Here is a 22,703-nt window from a genome sequence, read left to right as displayed (position 1 = left end):
TGCAAACGTCCAAAAAAGTTGTGCGGTGTACGAAAAAGTTGTGCGCCGTATGAAAAAGTCGTGCGGACGCCCGAAAAAAACGGCGAAAATACGATCAGATCATTCGCATGAACGCTCGTGCGTTCGTGCTTTTGTAAATGTGCCCCTAAGGGTTCAAATCTGGTTTGGCCAGACACTTGGATTTTTCCAAATCTGAATCCCACTAAAAAAGGATTAGATTTGGCTGAATCCCAAACTGAATCTGGAATTTATTGCATTCCTAATAGAAATATCACAAAGCCAAGCTTCCAGGACATGCAAATGTAAACTAGAAGTGTATTATTTTTATACATTGCAATAGGGAAATAGGACTCATCTTCATAAATACTAAACCAAGTTCCAAGTTTAGGATCAAAGAAAATGCTCTGGGCTGCTGTATAGAGGTGTGGATGGTCTGTGGCTTTTTTAATTGGACTTTTAATTAGCCGCAGCAGGGTAATGAACCTGAATATCTCAACAGTTTTTTTTATAAAGAGTTGTAAAAGGAGGTGAATCTAAATGAAGTTCTGTTTTAAAAGCTTCAACATTTTTTATAAAAGTTTATACCCAGATCTGCTCTTTTTTGGGTGATTTAAAATTGTAGTTTCGCTGAATCCACTTGTGGGATGCTCAGTGCCCATAGTGTTGATTCACACATGCTTAGTAATTTGGGGGGGGGGGGGGGGGGGGGTGATTGTGTAGTTTTTGTTAGGATTTCAGAACGCTAAAAAAACCCAGATAATATGTCTCTTCTCGACGTCTACAATGTTTTATATAACCCTCTCGGGTTCATTTACACGAGGATAGGCACAAGCACTGGCATGCAAAGGGTTTTCCACAGCAAAGAATTGAGACTTGCAGTAATTGCCTTCTGTAATTGTAATTTCCTGTATTTTGGAGCTATGAATAATGGGTTTTTGGATAATAGATCACATACCCTGTACTATTATTTTGTATGTGCAAAATTTTCTGTAATATCTATAGAGGTGAATAATGCAGAACGTGCTTAGAATTTAGCATCAGCCGGGACTAAGGTGATAGTGGCATTGAGGTCTGAGGAAAACTTCACTGGGGCAAATGTGAACAAAAGCGCATAATCTTTGACTGTGATGTCCTTTTATCAATTCCATATATAAAGCAAAGGAGATGAACCACTCTGAATCAGTGACTGAAAAGATCAATCTTAAGGCAATGTCATCAAGTACAGTCCATCAAGAGCTTCATAAAGAGGGATATAGCATCGAGCCTTAAAGTGATAATGACACTTCAAAGCTGCTAGTGCTACATTTAAAAAATATTCTTATCACAGATTTGACACACACATGCTTTTTTTGGTCCGTAGTATATCTAAAGCCAGCCATATTTGGCCATAGGGCCAAACAATCAGATCACAACGACAGTAAATCATGCCAGTGGGCAGTCCTTTTGGAGGCCCCTGTACAAAATCATGTAAGTGCCTGATGCCTCACCAGTCTTGAAACCTAGGGATATTTTTATCTTAGGAATCCAGTGCCACATTTTGATTGGATATAATAAAAACAATTAAGGGCATTTACCTCATTTTTAACAAAATGATAACTCAACAGGAACAAAGAAGATAACCCATGCTAGTGTTCTCCAGTGGTGTAACTATAGCCCCATAGGCCCTGGGGAAAAACTTGCACCCAAGCCCAGCAACCCCCACCTGTACCCACTTGAAAACTTTTAGGGCGGATCGTTGTTGGAGAAGATCTCGTAGAGGTATGCTCTGCAGATATAGTAGTTACATCTCTGGTCTTCTCTATGGGGACTGTAACATTGGGTGGTCATATAAATGGTGAATGCAGGTAAAATTGTACTGGGCGCAGTAACGCGTTAACTTCTTTTATGTCAGGTGGAACTCACTAGATGCCACCAGGCAGAAATGCAAGTTATAAATGTGGGTGTTGGAGCCTTAAACGTCGCTGCTAAGATCTTTACACAAGGCTAGTTTTCATAGCAGTGCTATGTGCACAGCCCTGATAGAATTAAAAGTAGGTGCCGTCATATTTCTAAATCTCAAAGGTGGAGACTATTAACTTTGTGTCTGACACATCTTATCCATAACCTACCAAAGGCTTAGAGCAGTAGAGTGGCAACATCACCTAGAATTTGGTACATGCCAATTTTGTAATTAGCAGTTGTCAGCTACTAATCGCTTCAGCAGTACAAATATTGATTGTGATGACTTCTGACTGCAAATGGGCAGCTTGCCTGAGTGAACCACATCAGCCTCCTCTCTTGAAAAGAAAGCTTTGCTGTGTATACTCCAGCTTTTCCCCATCTATTTATTCACTGATAACTGCTATACCTGGTTTAAACCCGTTAGGTGTTAAATGAACTCCCTTCATGCTTGGTGTGAACTGTCTTGAGTTCACTAATTTTCTTACTCGGTGAAATAGATTTTAATAAGCGCCATGGAAGGCAGTGTTTGAAGACAAAAGAAGCAGTTTAATGTGACTGTCACAATAAAGACCTGAAGACATGCATGCAGGTGTTAGAAATGTTAATGGGATTGATTTGTTGCTCTAAAAAACTTGTTTTGTGTTACCAAGAGGGATTGCTAAATAACTTAATGCTTGAAGGACCTCTTGAGTTTTTCACTCCAGAAAATACGAGGGTTGAAATTGCAATTTTTATATCATTTTCTTGCGCAGCTCAATTTAGTATTGTGTACAAACCTGTATTCTGCAAAGCCTGTTCGGTTTTGTTAATCAGGCAACATAAATAGCTTCTTGTCATCTCTGCTCTTTTTTTTTTTTTTTTTTTTTTTTAAATGAAGCGTCTGTGGATAACACCGTGGTAATTCCATGAAATGAATAGGCACTCAAGAGTGACATAGCTCTCTAAGTGCCAGTGTGAAACTAAAGATTATGTACCTACCAGGGCAAGTAGCACTCAGTTGTTCAGTCTGAATGTCTGCCTGCCAGACACAGCAAGACTATGAAATTACCCCTCAATGGAATGCTGGCAATAGTGACCCATTCCATAAAACTGAACTTTTTAAGGCAGTCTGGCATCTCAGTGATTCATCCAGTAACCTAGCGTATGGCATAGTCCATTTGCACCCCACCTCCTTCACTTTTTACGGGGGGCCAAAATCATTAATTATAATAATTTTATATTTCTAAATGAAATGTGTTTGTAAATGAAACTACAATATTTTGGAGAGTGAGTAATAGTTATGTAGACAATGCTAATATTTACTGCCATCAGAAAACACAATTCCCCTTTACAGTGCAAGGAGGGATAATAATATTGTACACCCTTCTTGCCTCCTCCTCCCTTTAGAAAGAAGAATTAGGGTGGTTGCACTGGAGCCTTTTTTGGGTGCTTTTCTAGTCAATTATTGCCTGAAAAGCAATTTTACGTACACTTGTCATGAAGTTTGGACAAAACTATGGGGGCTGTTTCGGGTGCTTTGATGTTGCATTTATAGGGCATCATTTTGCTATTAATGTGTGGTTATGGATAGATGGCAAGTAAATGGAGTGTCTTCAGCATTGTTCTGTTGGTATATAATTTGTGTCTGTCACTTGCTGTGAAGGTCTGAGTAAGCTGAGTGGAAGAGCTCCTCCATGACACAGGTGTAACCTTAGGAGCTAAACATTTCATTTTTAACAAGAATTCTGACTTCTTTAATGTGCTATTTTACTCTTTTTTTACCTTTATCTAGAGGGAAAGAGACCGGAGAGGTTAGCAAAAATTATAAATGTTGCCATTTAGAGAAACTTAGAAAAATGTAACCATATAGCGGATCTCCTGCTCCCTGCAAAGTGAACTAACTGGTAGGTATTACACTTTCCTTGCTCTCAAATCATGCAACATTCACCCAACTTGCTCCCCCCGCTCCTTCCTCAATAGACAAAGTGCACCCGGGATCGTAAAGCCACAGACTATTACCCAAAGGCCTTTGATAAAGCTCCCTATGGGAATTGAAACACGTGTTAGGTGTTTATGAAGGGGGTGGTTTTGTAAGATGTTGATGGGAAATTATTTTTAGACACGTGGGTAATAGTCTTTGTTTGTTGGGGCAGGAGCGGGGGGAGCAAGAATCAGGGTGCAAAGTCATTGCAGATGCAAACAAGCAATTCTCTTGACAGAGTTGCAGTGCACTTACCACACTTATGTCCGATTTGGCAAAATGGAAACAACATGAATAAACATGTGCTTCACCACAAATAGGGTGAATATTCTCAAAGTCTGCCTGTGTGCCAGTGTTTGGCATGCGAATGACATGCACCCAGATCATTTGCTCTAGAGCTATCATCTGGTCAGGAGGTGGTTGTAGGTCAAGGGCTCCCCAGTGTCAATAGGCACAGCAGTGATCAATTTGGAACAGAAAGCAGCAAGGTCTGAGTGGCACCAACTATAGGGAAGAGCAAGGAGTGCATGTTGATGCAAGTACCTTTAATGAAAATGGTTTTAGGCACAACTCACAGGGGGAAGAGTGCAAATTGCCCACTGTGTTTGTGGACATAAATAAGCCCTATAGTGCCTGCTTTTTGCACGTTGAATTTTCATGCTGTCCCAAGCTTTATAATTTAGACCTAAGTGTTTTGTGCTATCACAAGAGTAAGGGATCAAGAGGAACACATTTCTATGCTTTTTCTTTAGGCCTCTTCCTTTGTTGCTCAGTTCAGGTTGGCCCGCAGAGAAGCAGTTTATTTCAGATAAATATTGAAAAGATCTGTGTGTCATACTTTGATTTTGGAAAACAAAAGCAAGCTTCCTTGCTTTTGCAGTGGCAGTCTAGTAGATTTCTCTGCGTCTCTCCATGGCATCATAAATTAGAATCATGGGGATTAAAGTGGCAGCTGCTCAGATGCTGCTGCGCTGTACCAGTTGGAGCTCAGCTTCACTAAATGAAGAGACAGACCCACACAACTCTATTGGGGTAGCATAGTCTCTAATAAATCTATTGAGTGATTCATTCAGTTATATAACAATAACTGAATGTCTGCTCTCTATATGAACTCTGGCTACACAAAGAAACAATAAAAAGATACTCTTACTGGCTGGTTTACAAATATAGATGCAAACCTGCACAAGTGCTATTGCTAATAGCAACCAGACAGGTCTTTTTGAGTAGACATTTGAGTAGACTTTTCTAAAAAGATTCTAGGTTATTGGAAACGGCCGTTTGGCAGTTACTTAAGTAGGTGTTCGGGTAGCAGTGGATGTGATCTATTTACTGTACATGTTGCTAAAGCATTTGATGCAGTACCAAACAGAAGGTTACTGATTAAATTAAAGATTATTTGCCTGGAACATAATATTTGTACTTGGATAAAAAAGTAGCCAGATCTGGACTGTTCAAAATAGGCCCTGGAATTTCAAGTACACAGAGGTCCCAGCAGCCCACTAAATAGTGAGTGTCTATGGCATGTTACTGGAACCCTGAACAGGGTCTGTCCTTTGTACTATGATTTTAAACTTTTTTCTTTTTTTCTGGTTATGCATACAAAACTTCAGTAAAGATTTAAGAACTGAGCAGTAAACTGTCAAATAAGGTTCAGTGTTCAAGGTTATGCCCTTGGGTAAGAATAAAAAAGTGCTAGTTTCTCCTTTACTGAGAAGGATTTGAGTGTTTCTGATTATTTAAGTCTGTGCAACTCTAGGCAGTGTCACTCAGTATCTTCTATAGTGAATACAGTGATTTCAGTGGTGAAAATATAATTTTATGTCTATAGGTCCCTGGTAAGGCTTCACCTTGACTATGCAGTGCAGTTTTAGGCTTAATAAGAATATTATTGAGCTGAAAAGAGGACGGAGATAACTGGTAAAATTAATGGAATAATTAAGAATATGAACATTGTGGTTGTCTCTGAAAAGGCACTATCAAGGGGGAAAATACATAGAAAAGAATATACTAGTAATGTGAAAGCCAGCCCGAAACCCATCTTCTATTTCTAGGCACGCACCTTCCCCCTTTGTGATGTCAGAGATGGGGTGGATCAGACGCAGGTCTATAAATAGAGGTGGATTGCTGGGTTGGGTGGATTAGGGTTGGAGTGGGTGGATTAGGGTTGGATGTGGCTCAACTCTTTCTTGAACCGCGCATCAATACAACATTTGAGAAACCTTAACTTTCACTTGAAACAGTGTAGATGGTTCTTTCAGGTTGAGGGCAGGGAGGCTGTGAATGCCCTGCTGAGTGATGCAGAGAGAGGTTGCAATGACAGATTCTATTAATGCCTTCAAAAGTGACTTGGATAACTTCTTGACTAGCATAATATTCAGTGCTACAGTAATCTCAAGTGCTACAGTTTTATATATTTATGTATATATAATGTATATGCATATAAGTGCATTGATCATTCTGTATCTGTCTATGCATATATATCCTCTGCAGATAATTTGGAAGAGTTGAAGGAATGTTGTCATTTTTTAAAAAATTAACTATGTAGCTATGTAAAAGCTCCATACAGTACTGGTAATTCCAATAAAATAGGGATTTTATCCCCACACCAAAACTCTATATATACACACATTTTTTCACCAGCTTTTGGTCTGTTAGGGATTTTATCCCCACACCAAAACTCACTCACATTTCACACATTCCTACTTCCTGCTTCCCTTGGCAGAGAGCTCCCCTCCCCCAGGTATGACTCTTCGCTCACAGCACCTGTAATAGTTAATCGAATACACACAGCCTCTGTTTTTCTCTTCATATGATGGGTCTCACAGAGCATTCTGGGAGATATGTACCTTCCCTGCAGATTTTTTCCAAGCACTGTGCCACAAGACCTAGATCATCAAAATATAAGTACATACGTTTTTCTAATTTCTTATAATATTTTATATTTGGACTTGGGACTTGCATGAAGCAAGACCTGTGTAGGCAGACAAAGCTGTTTTGGTTAATAGACAAAAACTGTGAGTTGCTGTTATTTTTGTTATGCACTGTTACCATTTACTTCTCCCTATCCTGCTCTGTTTTTGGTTGTCAACCCCATGTACGTGACGATAGTTGTTATGGGCACACTTGAAGCTGCTGCACGTGTGGCAACAAAGCATCAGGTTAAATCAGTGGTTCTCAACTTTCCTAATGCCGCGACCCTTTAATACAGTTCCTCATGTTGTGGTGACCCCCAATTATAAAATTATTCCTAAGACCATCGGTGTTTTCCGATGGTGTTAGGCGACCCCTGTGAAAGGGTCGTTCGACCCCTAAAAGGATCTCGACCCACAGGTTGAGAACCGCTGGGTTAAGTGCACCCTTTCTCTTTGTGTGCGCATTGGTGCAGCCTGAAGAACCTTACAAGAAGACAGTTGTACAGAAAACTTGTCAAATAATATGCAATAAAAATAATTTTTAAATTGTACTTGATTTCAAAATATGTGTTAATTACTTTTGGCGGCTTCATGGGGAAATGTTTCCTGGTATTCAGGAAATATCTGTTTCCTTTTGGCAAGGAGCAGCAAACTAGTCTTGATTTATGGTAGGAAGACAGGATATATATTTATAGGAATTGTCTCACATGACACAGAGAAGGATTAAACATGCATGCAAGCCTCATTGTCACTTACTACACTGTTGCTTGGGAAGGTCTTCGCCTAATTTAGCAGTGAGTGTGGAAGAGATAATAATGCTGCTTGCAATAGGACAATGAACCAATGATAAATACATAAATATGTGACATACGAACCTGTAGTTTGTGTCCCCCTTAGAATCTCTAGGTATACTTTAATATTTTTTATCTTGTTGCTACTGTACAAATTCATTCTCAGCCCTCTCAGTGTTTATAAATTGTTTTTCATTTTAATAGCATACAGAATGTACTTCTGAAAGTGTTCTTTTGCAGGCTGTCGTTTGGAACATACAGGGTTTATAGCACGTTACATTAGAACCAGCATGTGTTACAGCTGGACTGAGGAAAGGCAAGTTCTAGGAGTAGAGTATATTCACTAAAGTTGCAATAACCATTATTGCTAGTTTCTGGTTATTCCAGTGAATAGTTCTAAGTAGGGAAATAATAGCTATTGCATTTTAGTGAAAGTACTCTTTGTATGCAGGAAAGGACAGAACAGAACTGTGCTTCCTCCATTCAGTATTCTCAGATTTTATCTATACTACAAAAAATTCAGATTCAGTGCCCACTTTATCTCCCAGTTTAAAATGTTATATTTCTGTCTTATTTTAGCTTCTAATACAATCTGAGAACATTGTTTGGATACTATGCTATAAGTCATGCTAATTTGCTATGAATCAATATGTCTTTCTTTGAACAGGACATTACTGTACATTTATCAGTAATGCCAAACAGTGAAAGGCCTTTATATACACTTCAGTATACTACACTGTTATCCTACATCTGTTTTCCCCCAAAGCTTTAATGTAGTTCACAGAAAATGTATTTTTCATTATTACAGGTATGGGATCTGTTATCCAAAAACCCGTTATCTAGAAAGCTTTAAATAACAGGACCATCGCCCATAGACTCCATTTTAATCAAATAATTCAAAATTTTAAACCATATATTCTTTTTCCCTGTCATAATAAAACAATAACTTGCACTTGATCCCAACTAAGATATAATTAATTATAAAATATATCATTAATAATAATAATAATTAATATATGAATTATTTAGTGTTTAAATGACTATGGAGTATGGAGATCCAAATTACAGAAATATCCCTTATGTGGAAAGCCCCAAGTCCTGAGTATTCTGGATAACAGGTCACACAGGTATGCAAGCAGTTATGTTGGGTTTCATACAGCTGTAGAGCTCCCAGTGATACGCAGTTTAGTATATATTACTTAAATATTAATAAGCAGAGGTCAAAATGTCTCATTTTTCTCTACACACATTTTTGATATAAAACGTACCAAACTCGCAGATCTGGGCCTAAATTGGTCTCCCATGGGCAAGGCCAAATTATGCTGATCTGATCAGGGCCGACAATTAGATCATACACTGTAGCTTATGGAGGAGGAATGCATCAACATGTCACACAAGGGCCACCAATAAGCTGCAGGAGTCAGCAACTTTTATTCACCCATGTATACCCACCATTACAAGTTGTATATTGGTGACCTGACCCGGACGGCGGCAGCATCTGCCATAGGCAGTGTTTATGCAAGTGAATGGGAAGCAGCCAACATTTTTTTTTTTAATAAACTTTTTGTTGGCAGTTGAAAGGAATATTGTAAAACAGACTTTATATTATGTAATTTGTACGACATTAAACTGTCTATAAAAAATGTGTAGATCCATCACAGTCTCATGGTCTCTTTTTATATTACAGTAATGTAGTTTTCCAACTCATAATAAACAGAACATTAATAGCAAACATTTTCTTTTTGGTTAATGGCTTTACAGAAAGATTACCTTGGATATAATGTTTGGACAATATGTTTGTTTTTGTACATCTATTACCAGATTAAATTGCATAATCATCTTAATACATTTAGGACAAATGCAGAGTTATTAGTTTGTTCCCTTCCCACCCAGATTTGTCTCCAGTATTTACAATAGTTCGATTGGTGGGTCTTGAAATATCATTCCTTTAGTATGCCAGGAGGTTCCCTGGAAGCACTGCGCCAGCGCTTGGTGTTTTTTATATGGCTAGTACTGCAATGTAGCTTTCCAATGTTTTACATTTTTTTTTACCATTTTACTTTTTGTAAGGAGGTTTCTATCCAGTCCATGGTATATAGCTGGGACAATTTTGAAGTGAAGAGGGGGGTTGTGGTTTTATCCATTCCCGAAGAATGGCTTTTTTGCTACTGCAAAATTATCAGCCTGGTGCTGCCTATAGTCCGTTATCAGAGATATTTTTTTCCTGCTGAATGTCCAAAAAGTGCAGTCATTTCCTGTAAATGTTTTTGTTTTAGCAAAAATGGTAGTGTTTGTAAGGGGTACAGAAATTTTGGGAACTCTATCATTTTGATTAGATTTACTCTGCCCTCATATGAAAGGGTATGATGTTCCCAGCTATTGATTTCTTCTCTAAGCATGGTTATTATTTACTTGCTTTCTTACTTACATGTTAAGATCGTAAAGGTTATGATAATTTCAGGGAATATGAATTCCTAGATACGTTATGTATTCAGGTGCCCAGGTTAAATGATAGCATTTGCTCCAGTTAGGTAATGTGTCCTTTACCAAGAGGAGAGCTGTGGATTTATCAAAATTGTTTTCTGGATCTGATATATAGATAAGCAAATCATCTGCAAATGCTGTTATTTTTATTTCCCTGTGTCTAAAGTTGATTCCGTTGAACGTGATCATGTTTTGTAGGATTTACTCAAGTTCAGTAATGTGTCCTTACCCAAGAGGAGGGCTGTGGATTTATCAAAACTGATGACAGATTTGGATATGTCATCTTTCAATATAGCTGGATGGGAGTTTTCTGGCTCTGATATATAGAGAAGCAAATCTTCTGCAAATGTTGTTATTTTTATTTCCCTATGTCTGAAGTTGATTCCGTTAAGCATGGTCAGTGATTTATTTATACTTTCGGTATAGTGAATATGGGAGATTTGTCCTGGGTTGATCTGTCAAATGCTGTGTCTATGACTCCGTTAAAGTCCCCTCAAAGAATTGAAGTTGTCCCTTGCATAGTCTGAAAGTGCTTGCAACATATGGGTATTGAAAGGATGGTTGGGGGCATGAGGTGCATAAATGTTGAAAAAAGTATATTTTTCACCATTTAAATCCAGGCTTACCAGTAAATATCTACCCTCAGTCTCTTTGTACGTAAAAAAAACTGGTATGATAATGATTTATTAAAGAGTATAGCTACTCCTCTTTCCTTTTTGGTGAAGTCTGCCTGTATACATTCCTGAATCTAGATATCTTTAAGTATTATGTTATTGGTTTCCAGCCAGTGCTGGAGGAAAACGATATCTGGTTTGCTTTTCTTTAACTAAAGTAAGATTTTTTTCCTTTTCTGGAGTGAATTTAGGCCCCCAGCATTCCAAGAGATTATATGGAGAGAGGATTTATTTCTCAGAATGTTGTGAGTGTTCTACCTGGATTGGGAAGTCATACTTGCAGATAATGTGGAGTAATGTAAGAATATTTTCTTTCTTGAGGAAAGACCCCTGTCCCAATGAGCTTGGATCTTTCTTGGCAAATATAAATACCCTTTTAAAAAACATTGTGAGACCTCTATTATAAACCATACTGTAAATCATAAATGCCTATGTTCTTAATAGGTTAGCTTTTATAACCATAAGCATGAACTTTAACGGCAAATAAAACCTGTTCATTTGCTTTTCATCACATTTTCCTTTATCGAACTGTAACAGTTCCGCTTTCAGTGGGTACCAAATAAATGATTGAGCTTTATCACAGCTCAAGGCTGCCAGTGAAAAAATCAGTAGTAATAACCTTAACATAGAATGTAACCGCATTTACAATTTAACCAACAGCTCAGTCTGAGGTTGTTACTGCAGTATGGTACCCATTTTTGGTATGTTTGCCTTTAGTTTTGTTTGTGCTAATCAATCAATTTGTATTTACGAGGGGCTACAATTATTTAGTTTGAAAGTATGTGTAACCCTTTCTTGGCACACTCACTTATTTTGGGCTGTATACTTGGTGAAACAGGAAATTTGGTCCCCTTTGCAGATGAAAGGTACTGGGAACTGGGATTTTAGCGCATTGCCGCCATTTAGTGGACATTGAGGAGAACACCTCAAGGGGATTTCCACTAGGAAAATAATCACACACAGTTTGCAGCAAATATCAACTTTATATAACTGGGTGTAAAGGTAAAATAATTATAGCATGCAAAAAATAATAAACCCTGCTTTGGGAAACCTGGATGGTTTTAGCCACTACTGGCTCAGTCTCTCTGAGGATTCAGTGCCACACTCCACTACTGGAGGAAAATACCCTTCCCCAGTTCAGTCCTGGCAAAGTCCCTCCCTCAGAGCTCTTCTGGTTTCCCCAGGTAGCGCTACCTGCCCCAAAGTACCTCTCCCTTTGGAATAGGCAGTTGCTCCCATGTAGCAGGCCACGAAAAACACCTGTCCTCACACAGGGGACACACACGAAGACTCTATACATTTTCCTCAGATGGATCACTCACTGGGGATCCATAGGGGTAAAAGCATGTAACCTTTACAGGCTGGCGCTCAGCAGAGTTCCCATCAGCCATCACAGTCAAAAAAGTCCAGTTGTTTTAGACTTAATTCTACTAGATACTGTATATCATGACCTGGATGAATGAGAATCTTCATAGACATCACAGTCACTGCTTACTGGATGATCTCTGTCTCAACTGCTGGCAAAACAACAGGGGCTCCCTTTATAAGCTGCTGGGCCTGCCCCTGATTTTTGGTTCCAAACCTAGGCACACCTTTCTCTCCCAACAGTGCACTGGGGCATCCAGCCAATCGGGTTCCTCCCCAGTCTATAGCCGGGCGGGATGATGTCACAGACTGAGAAACAGGGGAAAGAGTTCTCTGATCCCCTACATGTGCTTTAGACTTCTGTGGTTATTCAAAAGTTAGGATTCGCCCCTTATGGATAGCTTTTTGCTAGATATTGTAATACAAACCTTTTATTGTGTTCAACCATTAAAAACATTCATCCATTAAAAAAATGCCACGCCTATGCCTAGGCTGCCTATGATTAAGTGCATTAGGCATGGCATGTTTTTAATGGATGAATAAAGATTACGTTTTAAGAGAATATCCTGTTGTCCGGTGTGCTTGGATTCACCCTTCACAATCTTTGCAGCGTCACTATGTCTTATTTATCCTCCTATTTAGTATAGGTCTGTGCCCCAATGTATTTTTCTGCCCCTGCCACCTGCCTGTTAGTTGTTTTACTCACATGTTCCCTTAGTTCCCACATGTGATATATCCAGCATGATTAGTTATCTTCACAGTCCCAAAATCTCTCGTTGCCTATATAGGTAGTAGTAAGCTAGGTCTGCAATTGAAGAGTTGTGCATGGTTTTGACAAATAATTGCTCAAGCAAGTAAGTCATGGCCTAGCAGCTGAACTTGGCCAAGATATGGAGTAGGGGGAGTCACCTTTAGGCAGGCTTAGTGCTCATGTGGTGGTCTGGGGTGCTTCAATCGCCCCACTGTGTTAGCAGATCTGGGTCTTGGTACTGGTCACTTGCTGCCCATGTTGTAGCAAACCTGACTCCTGATTTTTGGACAGAAGTCAAGGAGCTCTGTATGATAGGCCAGCCAACTATACTCCAAGGGCCAGCCAACGGAAGACCCCAGCAGCCACAATTTTGATTACCATGTTCTTTTCTCAGAATATTAAATATTGCTAATTTTTTGTTCATAGTGATATGAATTTCAGGCAGGAGCTCTATTAGTTTATGATTCTAATAAATGCAATAATTGTATTTCTTATGCACAGACATGACATAAGATAATGTACAGTTTGTAATACCTATTGTCTTTGGTTCTCTTGTTGAAATGGTCCTGTGTGTTAGACATGACCAAACAGACAATTTGTTTTTAGGGACCATCCCCACAGAAATAGACACTCCTGGGGGAATAATTATAAATGGAAGGGCCAATGGAATATAATAAATGTTACGGTATCACACTAGAGATGCAATGTTAATTAAAATGGAGCAAAGGTTTCCAAAGGTTTTTCATGGTCCATTCTTACTGAGAGAGACAGAGACCTGAGAAACAGTGCTTCAAAAAAACAATTCTGTCAGTTTATTAAAGTATTCGCTCCTTTCCTCCACTGGCTTTTTTTTTTTATCACAAAATGTTCTTCATCTTGGAGCAGTCAAATTCCATTGTTTCCAATAAGAGAAATAGAGCAGAAATGTATGAATTCCCCCATACATTCCAGTTCAGTATATTATAAGCATGTCTTTCCTTTCTCTAAACAGACTGTTTCCAGAAGTCCTGACATTGTCAGGGCTGACTAATAATCGGCATTGTGTCTGTAGCCTCAGAAACCGGACCTGAGGGAACCTAGAAAATGTAAAGGTTGTACTGTGTTTTATGGGAGTAAGCTATATTTATTATTCCAATCATTATAAAATTTGACTTTATAAAGTCTTGTTTTATGCTCCCTTATTCATTTCCCCAGCTCCCACTTGCATTAAAGCAGCCATACCCGCCTCTGTGATTTTTATGATTTTGTAAGCTATCCATTTTTATAAGACAAAGCCGTTGCTGAAATACACCTGGCATTTATTTCATCATTGGGATACTGTCAGAAGCGAAGCATAAGAATCAATAAAATTCAATTCTGTTGTCAGTGGAACAGATCTGTCTTTTTGTGAGGCTGTCACATTTAAGTCTGGTTAATTATGGGCAGGATAACCATTAAGTTATAATTCTGGGAAAGACAAACCCTCAAACCATAATCTTGTAAAAATTGTCATTGACAAACAGAGTGTTGAGTTTAGAAGTACCCTGGCTCCTCCCTGCAGGCTTAGCTGTTTAACCAGGCTAGCGTCTGCAAGCACTGTCTGAGTTACTGGAGAGATGTCCCAGTCCAGTAGTGCAGGCAGGAAAGTGCCAGATGGCACCTAATGCAAAAATGTATTGCACTATGGCCCTCCTAATCACTATTTCCACTCTTATGCACTGCTATTTTTTAAGGAACAGTAAAGTGTAATGATGTGTTTCTCTGAATTAAAAGGCTGCATTATGACATTGACTGGCCTAAGTACTAATATCCACAAGATGAGCGAACAAAAAAGCTATATGAAATATCAATAGACTGGGGAAATCAAATCTTCCTGCAGTTTTCTGCCACCAAGGTCAGCGTTCCAATAGAGTTCTCAAAATGTTACAAATGTTAAAACATACTCTATGGAATAAAAGCAAGAAAGTTTCCTGTTGTGTTTGAAGTTTGCTCCACTTTAAAATAAATATACTGTAACTTGTCCATACTCAAATGGCATACGGTAACTTTATAGTTTATATAGTACTCCATTCGTCAAGTGTGTCATAGGTGCTTATGGCATAAACAAGTTAACAAAAAGATGGTCTTTCCTACCTGCCCATATTTCATAGTGCCATGCTCATTAAGGCTCACTTACAAATACAAATGCCAAATCATGTGCACTTAAATGCTGTTAATAGCAGTTCTTTCCTCAAAGTTTGCTCTTTTAGAGTGCTATACAATGAGGCTATAGTGCTATATATGCTATAAGTGGCTAGATCCTAGTACAGAAGATAAAAACAGAAATAAATCCATGGGAAGTGCACAATAGGGAGCCACAGAAGTTAATTGAAGAGTTTGCCATTTTAGGAAGCAGGGATAATAGGACTCTGACTGCAACTGGATATAGAAACCAATCAAATGCTTTATTTTCCTAACTTTTTTCCAACTGGTACTTAGTCCTTGACTGGTTTACTGTGTAAACCATTGGGAAGTATCATGTGCACATATATACATGTATATGAGTATTGATGTATGAGGGTACAGAACTGACAGTGCCATTCCAAAACTGTGCTGCATGTATTTGGATTGAGATGAAAGGAGTTAAATTTACAAAAGAAATACCTTGGAGCTGAACGGTGGCACCTTTAAAAAATGATATACGCATTATACTTCAGCCAGCGGATGCAAAACCATTTTTAATTCAACAGATGGCTGAATTCTCCTGGTATCAAACACTGTACCCATTCATTGCTTCTCACTAGTCAAGACGAGAATAAATTGAGGTTGAAAAGGTGCCCTCCTAAGAAGCAAGTATGCTTCTTCTCTGTTCTGAAAGATACTGCCATCGCTTGTGCTTTTTTTAATACACAAATACTACAGCTAAGGAACCGTGACATAGGTATTAAAAGTATAGGATCTGTTATCAGGAAACCCATTATCCGGAGAGTTCAAAATCACGGCAAGGTAATCTCCCATAGACTCCATTATAAGCACATAATTTTAATTTTTAAACATGATTAGCTTTTTTTTCTGTAACAAAAAAACAGTACTTGATCCCAACTAACCCTATTGGGTTTAATTAATGTTTAACTGATTTTTTAGTAACGTTTAAGGTATGGAGATCCAAACTATGGAAGACGCCTTATCCAGAAAATCCCAAGTCCCAAGCATTCTGAATAACATAGCTGTGTTGTTCTGACTGTATGATGCAATGTTTCCATATGGGTGCAAAAAATTAGAGCCTCAGGCCATAGACAGACGTACTATATTCCTAACCACATATTCTACATTATTTAAACAGAAACAGCAAGAATATATTTATGTATGCATATGTGTATGTATATATATATATATATATATTTATATATATATATATATATATATATATTAATATCCATTGAAGTATTAAACTACATTTACAAGCTTCTTAGTATTAACTGAACATGAAATTGATCTAAAAGCCTCGGGCCTTTTATGGGCCACATATGAACCTATTTCAATACAGTTATTATAAAGTCTCTGCTAATTGAAATGCCTGGATCCACTTTAGTCATTTTGAATCACTCTGGCATCCTTGCTTCTCTAGGCAATTATAAAAGAAATATGCCTAAGGAAAGGCAAAGAATCATGTTCCTGGAAGACTAGCTGATGCATGGGAATGCACTAATTTGTACAAATGTATATGAGGAGCAAACCTGTAAGGCAGTATGAAGACTGGCTATAGTGACAGTAGGGATTCCTAATGGGTATACACCACTTTTTGTAATGTGGTGACAGTGTTGCCTGTACAATGTGATGCTTTAATATATTTGCTTGTTATGCTATTGGAACATCTGAATAGCCAGACATTGCTGTGTGTCTCTCCTTGGCTGAAGATGCTAAATCTCAGCTTAAGTTAAGAATACTTTAATGGACATAATTTTTGGTCAGTTTATTTTAGTTAGGTTTTTAATTGTCAAAATACAAATCATAGTATACAAAATAATTCTGGAGTGGGGTACAGTGACAGTCATTAATGATGGTGCCAAAGTTAAATTCTATGCAACAAAATAGTTTAACTCCCAAACAAAATGGACTAATAAAGCTTACCCAACGTGTAGTGGAGCATGGCCTTACTTCTTAATTACGTCTCTGCCTTAATGAATTTCTTGCCCTGCTGTCAAAATAAGGATTCAATTACTTTTAATTCAATCCAAATAATAAGTTATAAAATAACTGGTACTTTGTAAATAGCAGAGTACAGGCACAAAACACAACTGTTGACTGAGGCTGATGCACCGGAAATAAACTAATAGATGACACCAGTCCCCAGGTCACAAAACAAGTTAAAACAAAGGTGTCCTGCTAAGTGTTAGTCATTGGGTCTTGGGCTATTTTGCTCAGTAGGTATTGCCTAAACAAAAGGGAATTGTAGATCATAACTCATAAATAGCAAGCCCTGATTTTTAGGAGCCTCTAGTTATAAATAAAAAGGACAGGGATCGAACTTCAGGTCTGTAGGGCAAGATCCCTTTGGGCCTCCCCATTTCTAAATGTCATTATCACTTATGGTCACTGCTCACAGCTGCCACTGTTGTTTTCAAGCAAGTAACTACAGAAAAAGCAGACCCTGATCTCTTAAGTTTTGGGGAATAAGATGTACAAATATTTTGCTGTAGGCCACAATTATGTCTAATTATTGCAAAACTATACCTATTGATAATGTAGTACTGGTGGCAGAGGCTGAGAAAGCTAACGTAGTTATGCAAGGCAGTGACATTAGAGAATATAAATGTAATTGTAAAATGTTCTTTGTATAGATAGATAGATAGATAGATAGAAATACATATATATCTCAAAAGAGATCAAGCTAAAGTCCAAACCCTATGCATGATATAAAATACCTTGACTTCTTTATATGATGCGTATAGATAGAAGGGGTGAAAAAGGCACAGTGAGATAAAGGGAGTTGCCTTTTTTCATTTCTTTTATTGTACAGTCTGCATTCATGCAATAAATTCTCTTTTTTTACATATACAACATGCTGCTCTGCCCATTGTCAGAGACTAGGGGAAGCTTAGCAAGTTCATAACAATAATATGGTGGTGAGATGTGATCCAGAATGAATCCTCTTATGTTTGTCCCTCATTAAATCTTTGAGTATAAACTCTTTAAATACAACAGATGGTTATTTGCTGCATTAACATAGCTCATTAATTCCAGCTACTCCCTAGCTACCAGTAGGGAGTGGAACTGCGTTCAAGTCAGCCTGATTCATCCTGGCACTTGCTTTTGAACATCTAAGCCGAAGATGACCAAACACAACAAGAGGACTGAGAGTTTAATCCTTTCTATAACCACCACCTCCTAATGTGCGGCTTATTTGGTCGTCAGCATAAAAATGTAGATTTATTCAGCTTCTATTTTCTCCGCTTATCGCTTTTTACTTTTGCTCATCATGCTTTAAACTTGTTTTTTGCAAGGGGTTAGCTATAAGCTCAGATATACTGTAGATTTGTGTAACAAGAATAAAACAGCACATCTACATTATGGTTGGCAACATCAGCAAATAAAGACATTATTGTTATCTGTTATTTATATCATGCAAAGAGCAGCATTATACAGAGATTGTTCACAACAGTCCCTGCCAGGCCTGGACTGGCAATCTGTAGGTTCTGGGGCTGCTGTAAGATGCCACAGACAGTCACTATTTCATGGGAGCTGTTTGGGTCTCTGTGTAATTGAAATTCCAGAGCCTGTTTTACATTACAGTTTGGGCCTGGTCCCTGCCCCAGTGGAGCTAACAATTTAAAATCCCTATCAGCAGAGTCAAATTTATTATGTGTCAATTAACCTAACTGTATGAATTTAGAACGTGGGTGTAAAACCACACAGACATGGGTAGAACATACAAATTCCATACAGTGCTCAAGCTAAAATCGAACTCAGGGCCCCAGCACTACAAGGCAGATTATGACTAGCAGGGAATTCAAATTCCTGTTCTATATTCATCATGTTTCTAAAATTTTATATAGCAAGAACAATGGGAATGCCTTTATTGACTTAGATATGTTTTTTTTTCTCCATTAACAGCACTTTTACCCTATTTAAATGCAAGTATGTCTTCCTTCATTGACTATACAATAGTTTTAGTGGTGGTAGTTGTTCTGTGTAGCTCTTTCTGCTAGTATATAATAAATAACCTTACAAAGTTTTGTTTCTGTTCTCTGTTGTTTATTGTTAGTTTGGTTCCTGTCTTTCCATGTGTAGTTTGCATGCAGATTATAGGTTTAGTAGTGTGTATACTATCCATGATAAGCAAGGCCTTACCTGAATTGCATGGGCCAGAGCATTTCCTAATAGATGTAGTTTTGCATAGCTATTGCATGGATAAATATACATTAAAAGGGAAAAAACTTGTTTATCACAAGGTGTTATACTTCTAAACCTTAAAAAATTTAAGTGGGAGCTGCCGTCATCCTTGTCTTGGATGCAACAAAGCCAGTATTCGGTTCAGGATTTGAATGAAGCCCTGCACTTTTGCAGAATATCCCAGCCAAACACTTAACATCAGGCAAAATTGCTTTTAGATGATTTGAATTTGGTTCAGTATTGAGCCAAGTCTTTCATGAAAGATTCAGTATATGGCCGAATCCAAATTATGGATTTGGTGCATCCCTTTAAGCAGGCACATTTTCCGTAAATGCAAACAAATTGCAGCTCTGGAAGTCTCAAATAGATACATGATTCTTTGTAGCTTAAATTAGAATGCCTCTATAGAGGATAAGAATACGGCAGATTCACTCTCATAACTACAAGTATGTATGCATACCTTCATACAAAAGGGAATATAGATAATACAGGGAAAATTAGCACTATTTAGAAAACCAAAGTTTATTTTCCCTTTTATTCTGTCTTTTCTTTTCACGATTGTAAGAAAACTGAACATACCACTGCTGATGGTGAAATGCAAAAAAGGGAACTTTACTGTGCATCTGTGAAACAATGGGCATAAAATGTATATTTCATCAATAAAAGTATTAATCTGTACTGCATTAAATAAATGAAAGCCGGAGAGCTGCATTCTGATCCTGAATTGTAATTCAAAGTTATTTCTCTCTATCTGTTTAAGTGAGGATTTCTCAGTGTCCTCTATAGGAGCAAACCAAAACAACCTATATGTAGCTGAGGGGGATCTTACAGAATTCCATTCAATGTAAATGCAGTTATTTTCTCACTCGTCGTAATATAGGTTGATAACACCTCACTGTATGAATTTCAAACAGTTTCCTGAATTTTTAATCCAAACCAAGGCTATTCATTGTTTCTTCAATTATCTCTTTGTGCTGGTGCTGTTTCTCTAAAAAATATGTATGGCACTGTTCAGTACAATTTTGGGTTTTGTTTTGTTTCCTTTTTTTTAAAAAATTCTTTTCCTGCAACAAAGAAACAGAATGAGAAATGAAGCCAGCCTCTGCTTATTTTCCAGCAGTTCCATTCACCTAGATTAGCGTTCAAGGAATGACATTCTCTGCAGCTGCTTCCATTTATTCAGGATGTGGAACGACTCCAGTTTCTAGCTACTGTTTGCCTTATTTATACATTTTTGTTTCACTCATCCAAATTAATGTCCTTCACCTGGAAACAGCAAAATGTAAAACAGTTGGTTACATATTTCCTCCTACATTAACATCCCTTAACAAAATAAGTGTCATTTTGTATTTCTTTTTACCTCTATAGGCACAAAACCTGAAAATAAACATAATTCATTTTAATAAATTACCCCAGTGTGTTATCTGAAATTCTTGGGGCCTGGGATTTTCTGCATAAGGGATCATAGATAAGAATTTAATTATGTTGTACATAAAAGCAAGTTACTAGTGCAAATATACATACTCAAGGATACTTTTACAAAAACACATTAGGAACCATTATGAAAACATGAAAAAGTAATATGGATTTAATATCATGATAGATTATTATTATTGTTATTGCTATTATTATTATCATCAATAAAAATTATCCCTTTCCCTTGTTACTGGGAAAATGACTATTCTTTGGCACATACCATAGTGGTTAGCACTTGGAAGTGCCGACATCAGCATTTTCGGGTGTACCCATATAATGGACACAATGTGTGCCATAGGGCAACTACTTCCTATTATGATAGAGAATATAACATGCTGTGTGCCATCAGCCTTATAAAGAGTTGTGTCTTCTCTTGATTTTTAGAAATATTTCCTGAGAAATGGAACCTTCAGCAGCTTTAAGTATTCTAATAGGATATAACTAAACTTTCCAACCTCTGGCTTGGTTGCTACGGGTAACCAAAAGGCCTATTAGATATAGGTATTTTTATTGTAAATATTGGAGCTTGGGCTTAGGATTTAACAATTGTTATATGTTTACCTGGCTCTGAACTGTAAAACTATCAACATAATAGAATCCTGAATGTTTCATTCCAGACAGAGAATTAGGTTTTCAACTTGGTGGCAGATTTATTATGCTGTGAAAAAACGGCAACAAAATTCGCTGCACATTGGCAGGCTTTGTCATGTAAAAAATGGCGTAAAATCTGCACCATTTTTTACACATTTCGCCGAATCTTACAGAAAAAAACGCGTGATGGTGAACTTCTCCATTTATTTTACACAGCTTTTTACATAATTTTTTCTGCAAATTTAATTTTACACAGCATAATTAATAGGCCCCTTATAGTTGAAATGTATGTACAGCCATACATGCAAATGCCTTGGAGGATTTATTAAGATCTTAGACCCATTCTATAGTATTTTTGCTTCTCTTTCTGGACAGGTTTTCCTGCAGCAGCAGCCTATGGACCAGTAGCAGCAGCAGCTGTGGCAGCAGCTAGAGGATCAGGTAGGAGGGTTTGGGAAGCATTTGGGTGACTTATCCACTTAGCATATAGGGAAACCTTGTGGCAGGTATAGGAAAGGGAGATACTACTTCTGTAGAGTAGCCTTTGAGTTGTATTGTTTTCATATTTTAATTCTTTTTTTATTATACTTAAATGTTCTTGGGAAAACTCCAGCCTGTTAAGATGTAACTTGAGCAAACTGAAAATCTCCAGAATACCAAATAACCTTTGTTTTATCATTAGACCAATAGCATCATTACTGCTTACTGTGCTAGTGAGCGACTCTGTCAGCTTACCTTGTAAAATCTCCCCTGTGTAATGAAGACATCAATACATATTTCACTTTTGAAACTTTGCCGATGCTTAAATAGCTTTTCCGGTAATCAAGACAAACGTGTCTCCTCTCCTTTCTTTACTTTATATTGTTCATTCCCGTGTCAGTTCTCAGTCCTTTAATACATGCAATTATAGTGTTTGCATGATATCTGTGCTGTGTCACTGTCTCCAAATGAACATAGCTCGTGACTCCTGCAACCCCAAAGTTGATAGGACCTCTCATCATAGCTGCTTTAACAGTCCCCCTGATGATATGCTCTTTAAAGTATAGCAGTAGCTGCCCTGGAACATTGGCATTTGCGGCGAATCAGATTCGCTGATCACCTTGTAAGAAGATTTTTTTTTTGTTAAATATTTAGGAGTTTTGTTCTTGCAAACTAATATACGAGTTGTTTGCAGAGTAAAAAAAAAAAATAGATTACAATGACGGTCTATTGAAATAATTTCCTTAAGAAGACTTGTCAGTTAATAACCTCACAGACAGAAATAAGTTTTGCAGAATTTCAATTTTGGGAAGCACTGAATCCAGGATTTGGTTCAAAATTCAGCCCTTTTTAAAGAATTCAGATTCGGCTAAATCCTGTTCAGGTGAACTGAACACAAAGGGGCATATTTATTATAGTCTGTAAGTC

The 22,703-nt window shown here is 37.7% G+C and overlaps 1 protein-coding gene across 9 annotated transcripts in view; it reads left to right on the top strand.

The window, feature by feature from the left end:
- Positions 1-22,703, top strand: part of msi2 (musashi RNA binding protein 2) — a 433,137-nt gene that overhangs the window by 366,014 nt on the left and 44,420 nt on the right. For 6 of the 9 annotated variants that reach the window (XM_004911719.4, XM_004911720.4, XM_004911722.4 and 3 more), the window contains one exon: positions 21,672-21,737. The exons of the other annotated variants lie outside the window; for them this stretch is intronic. In XM_004911719.4, coding sequence (XP_004911776.1) covers positions 21,672-21,737 — 66 coding nt within the window. The remainder of the gene's footprint in view (positions 1-21,671; positions 21,738-22,703) is intronic. 9 annotated transcript variants of the gene reach the window in all.

Source organism: Xenopus tropicalis, chromosome 2 (genome assembly GCF_000004195.4).
Source record: "Xenopus tropicalis strain Nigerian chromosome 2, UCB_Xtro_10.0, whole genome shotgun sequence".
Taxonomy (NCBI): domain Eukaryota; kingdom Metazoa; phylum Chordata; class Amphibia; order Anura; family Pipidae; genus Xenopus; species Xenopus tropicalis.
The sequence above is the reverse complement of the archived record's forward strand: the minus strand, read 5'-3'. Positions and strand labels throughout refer to the sequence as shown.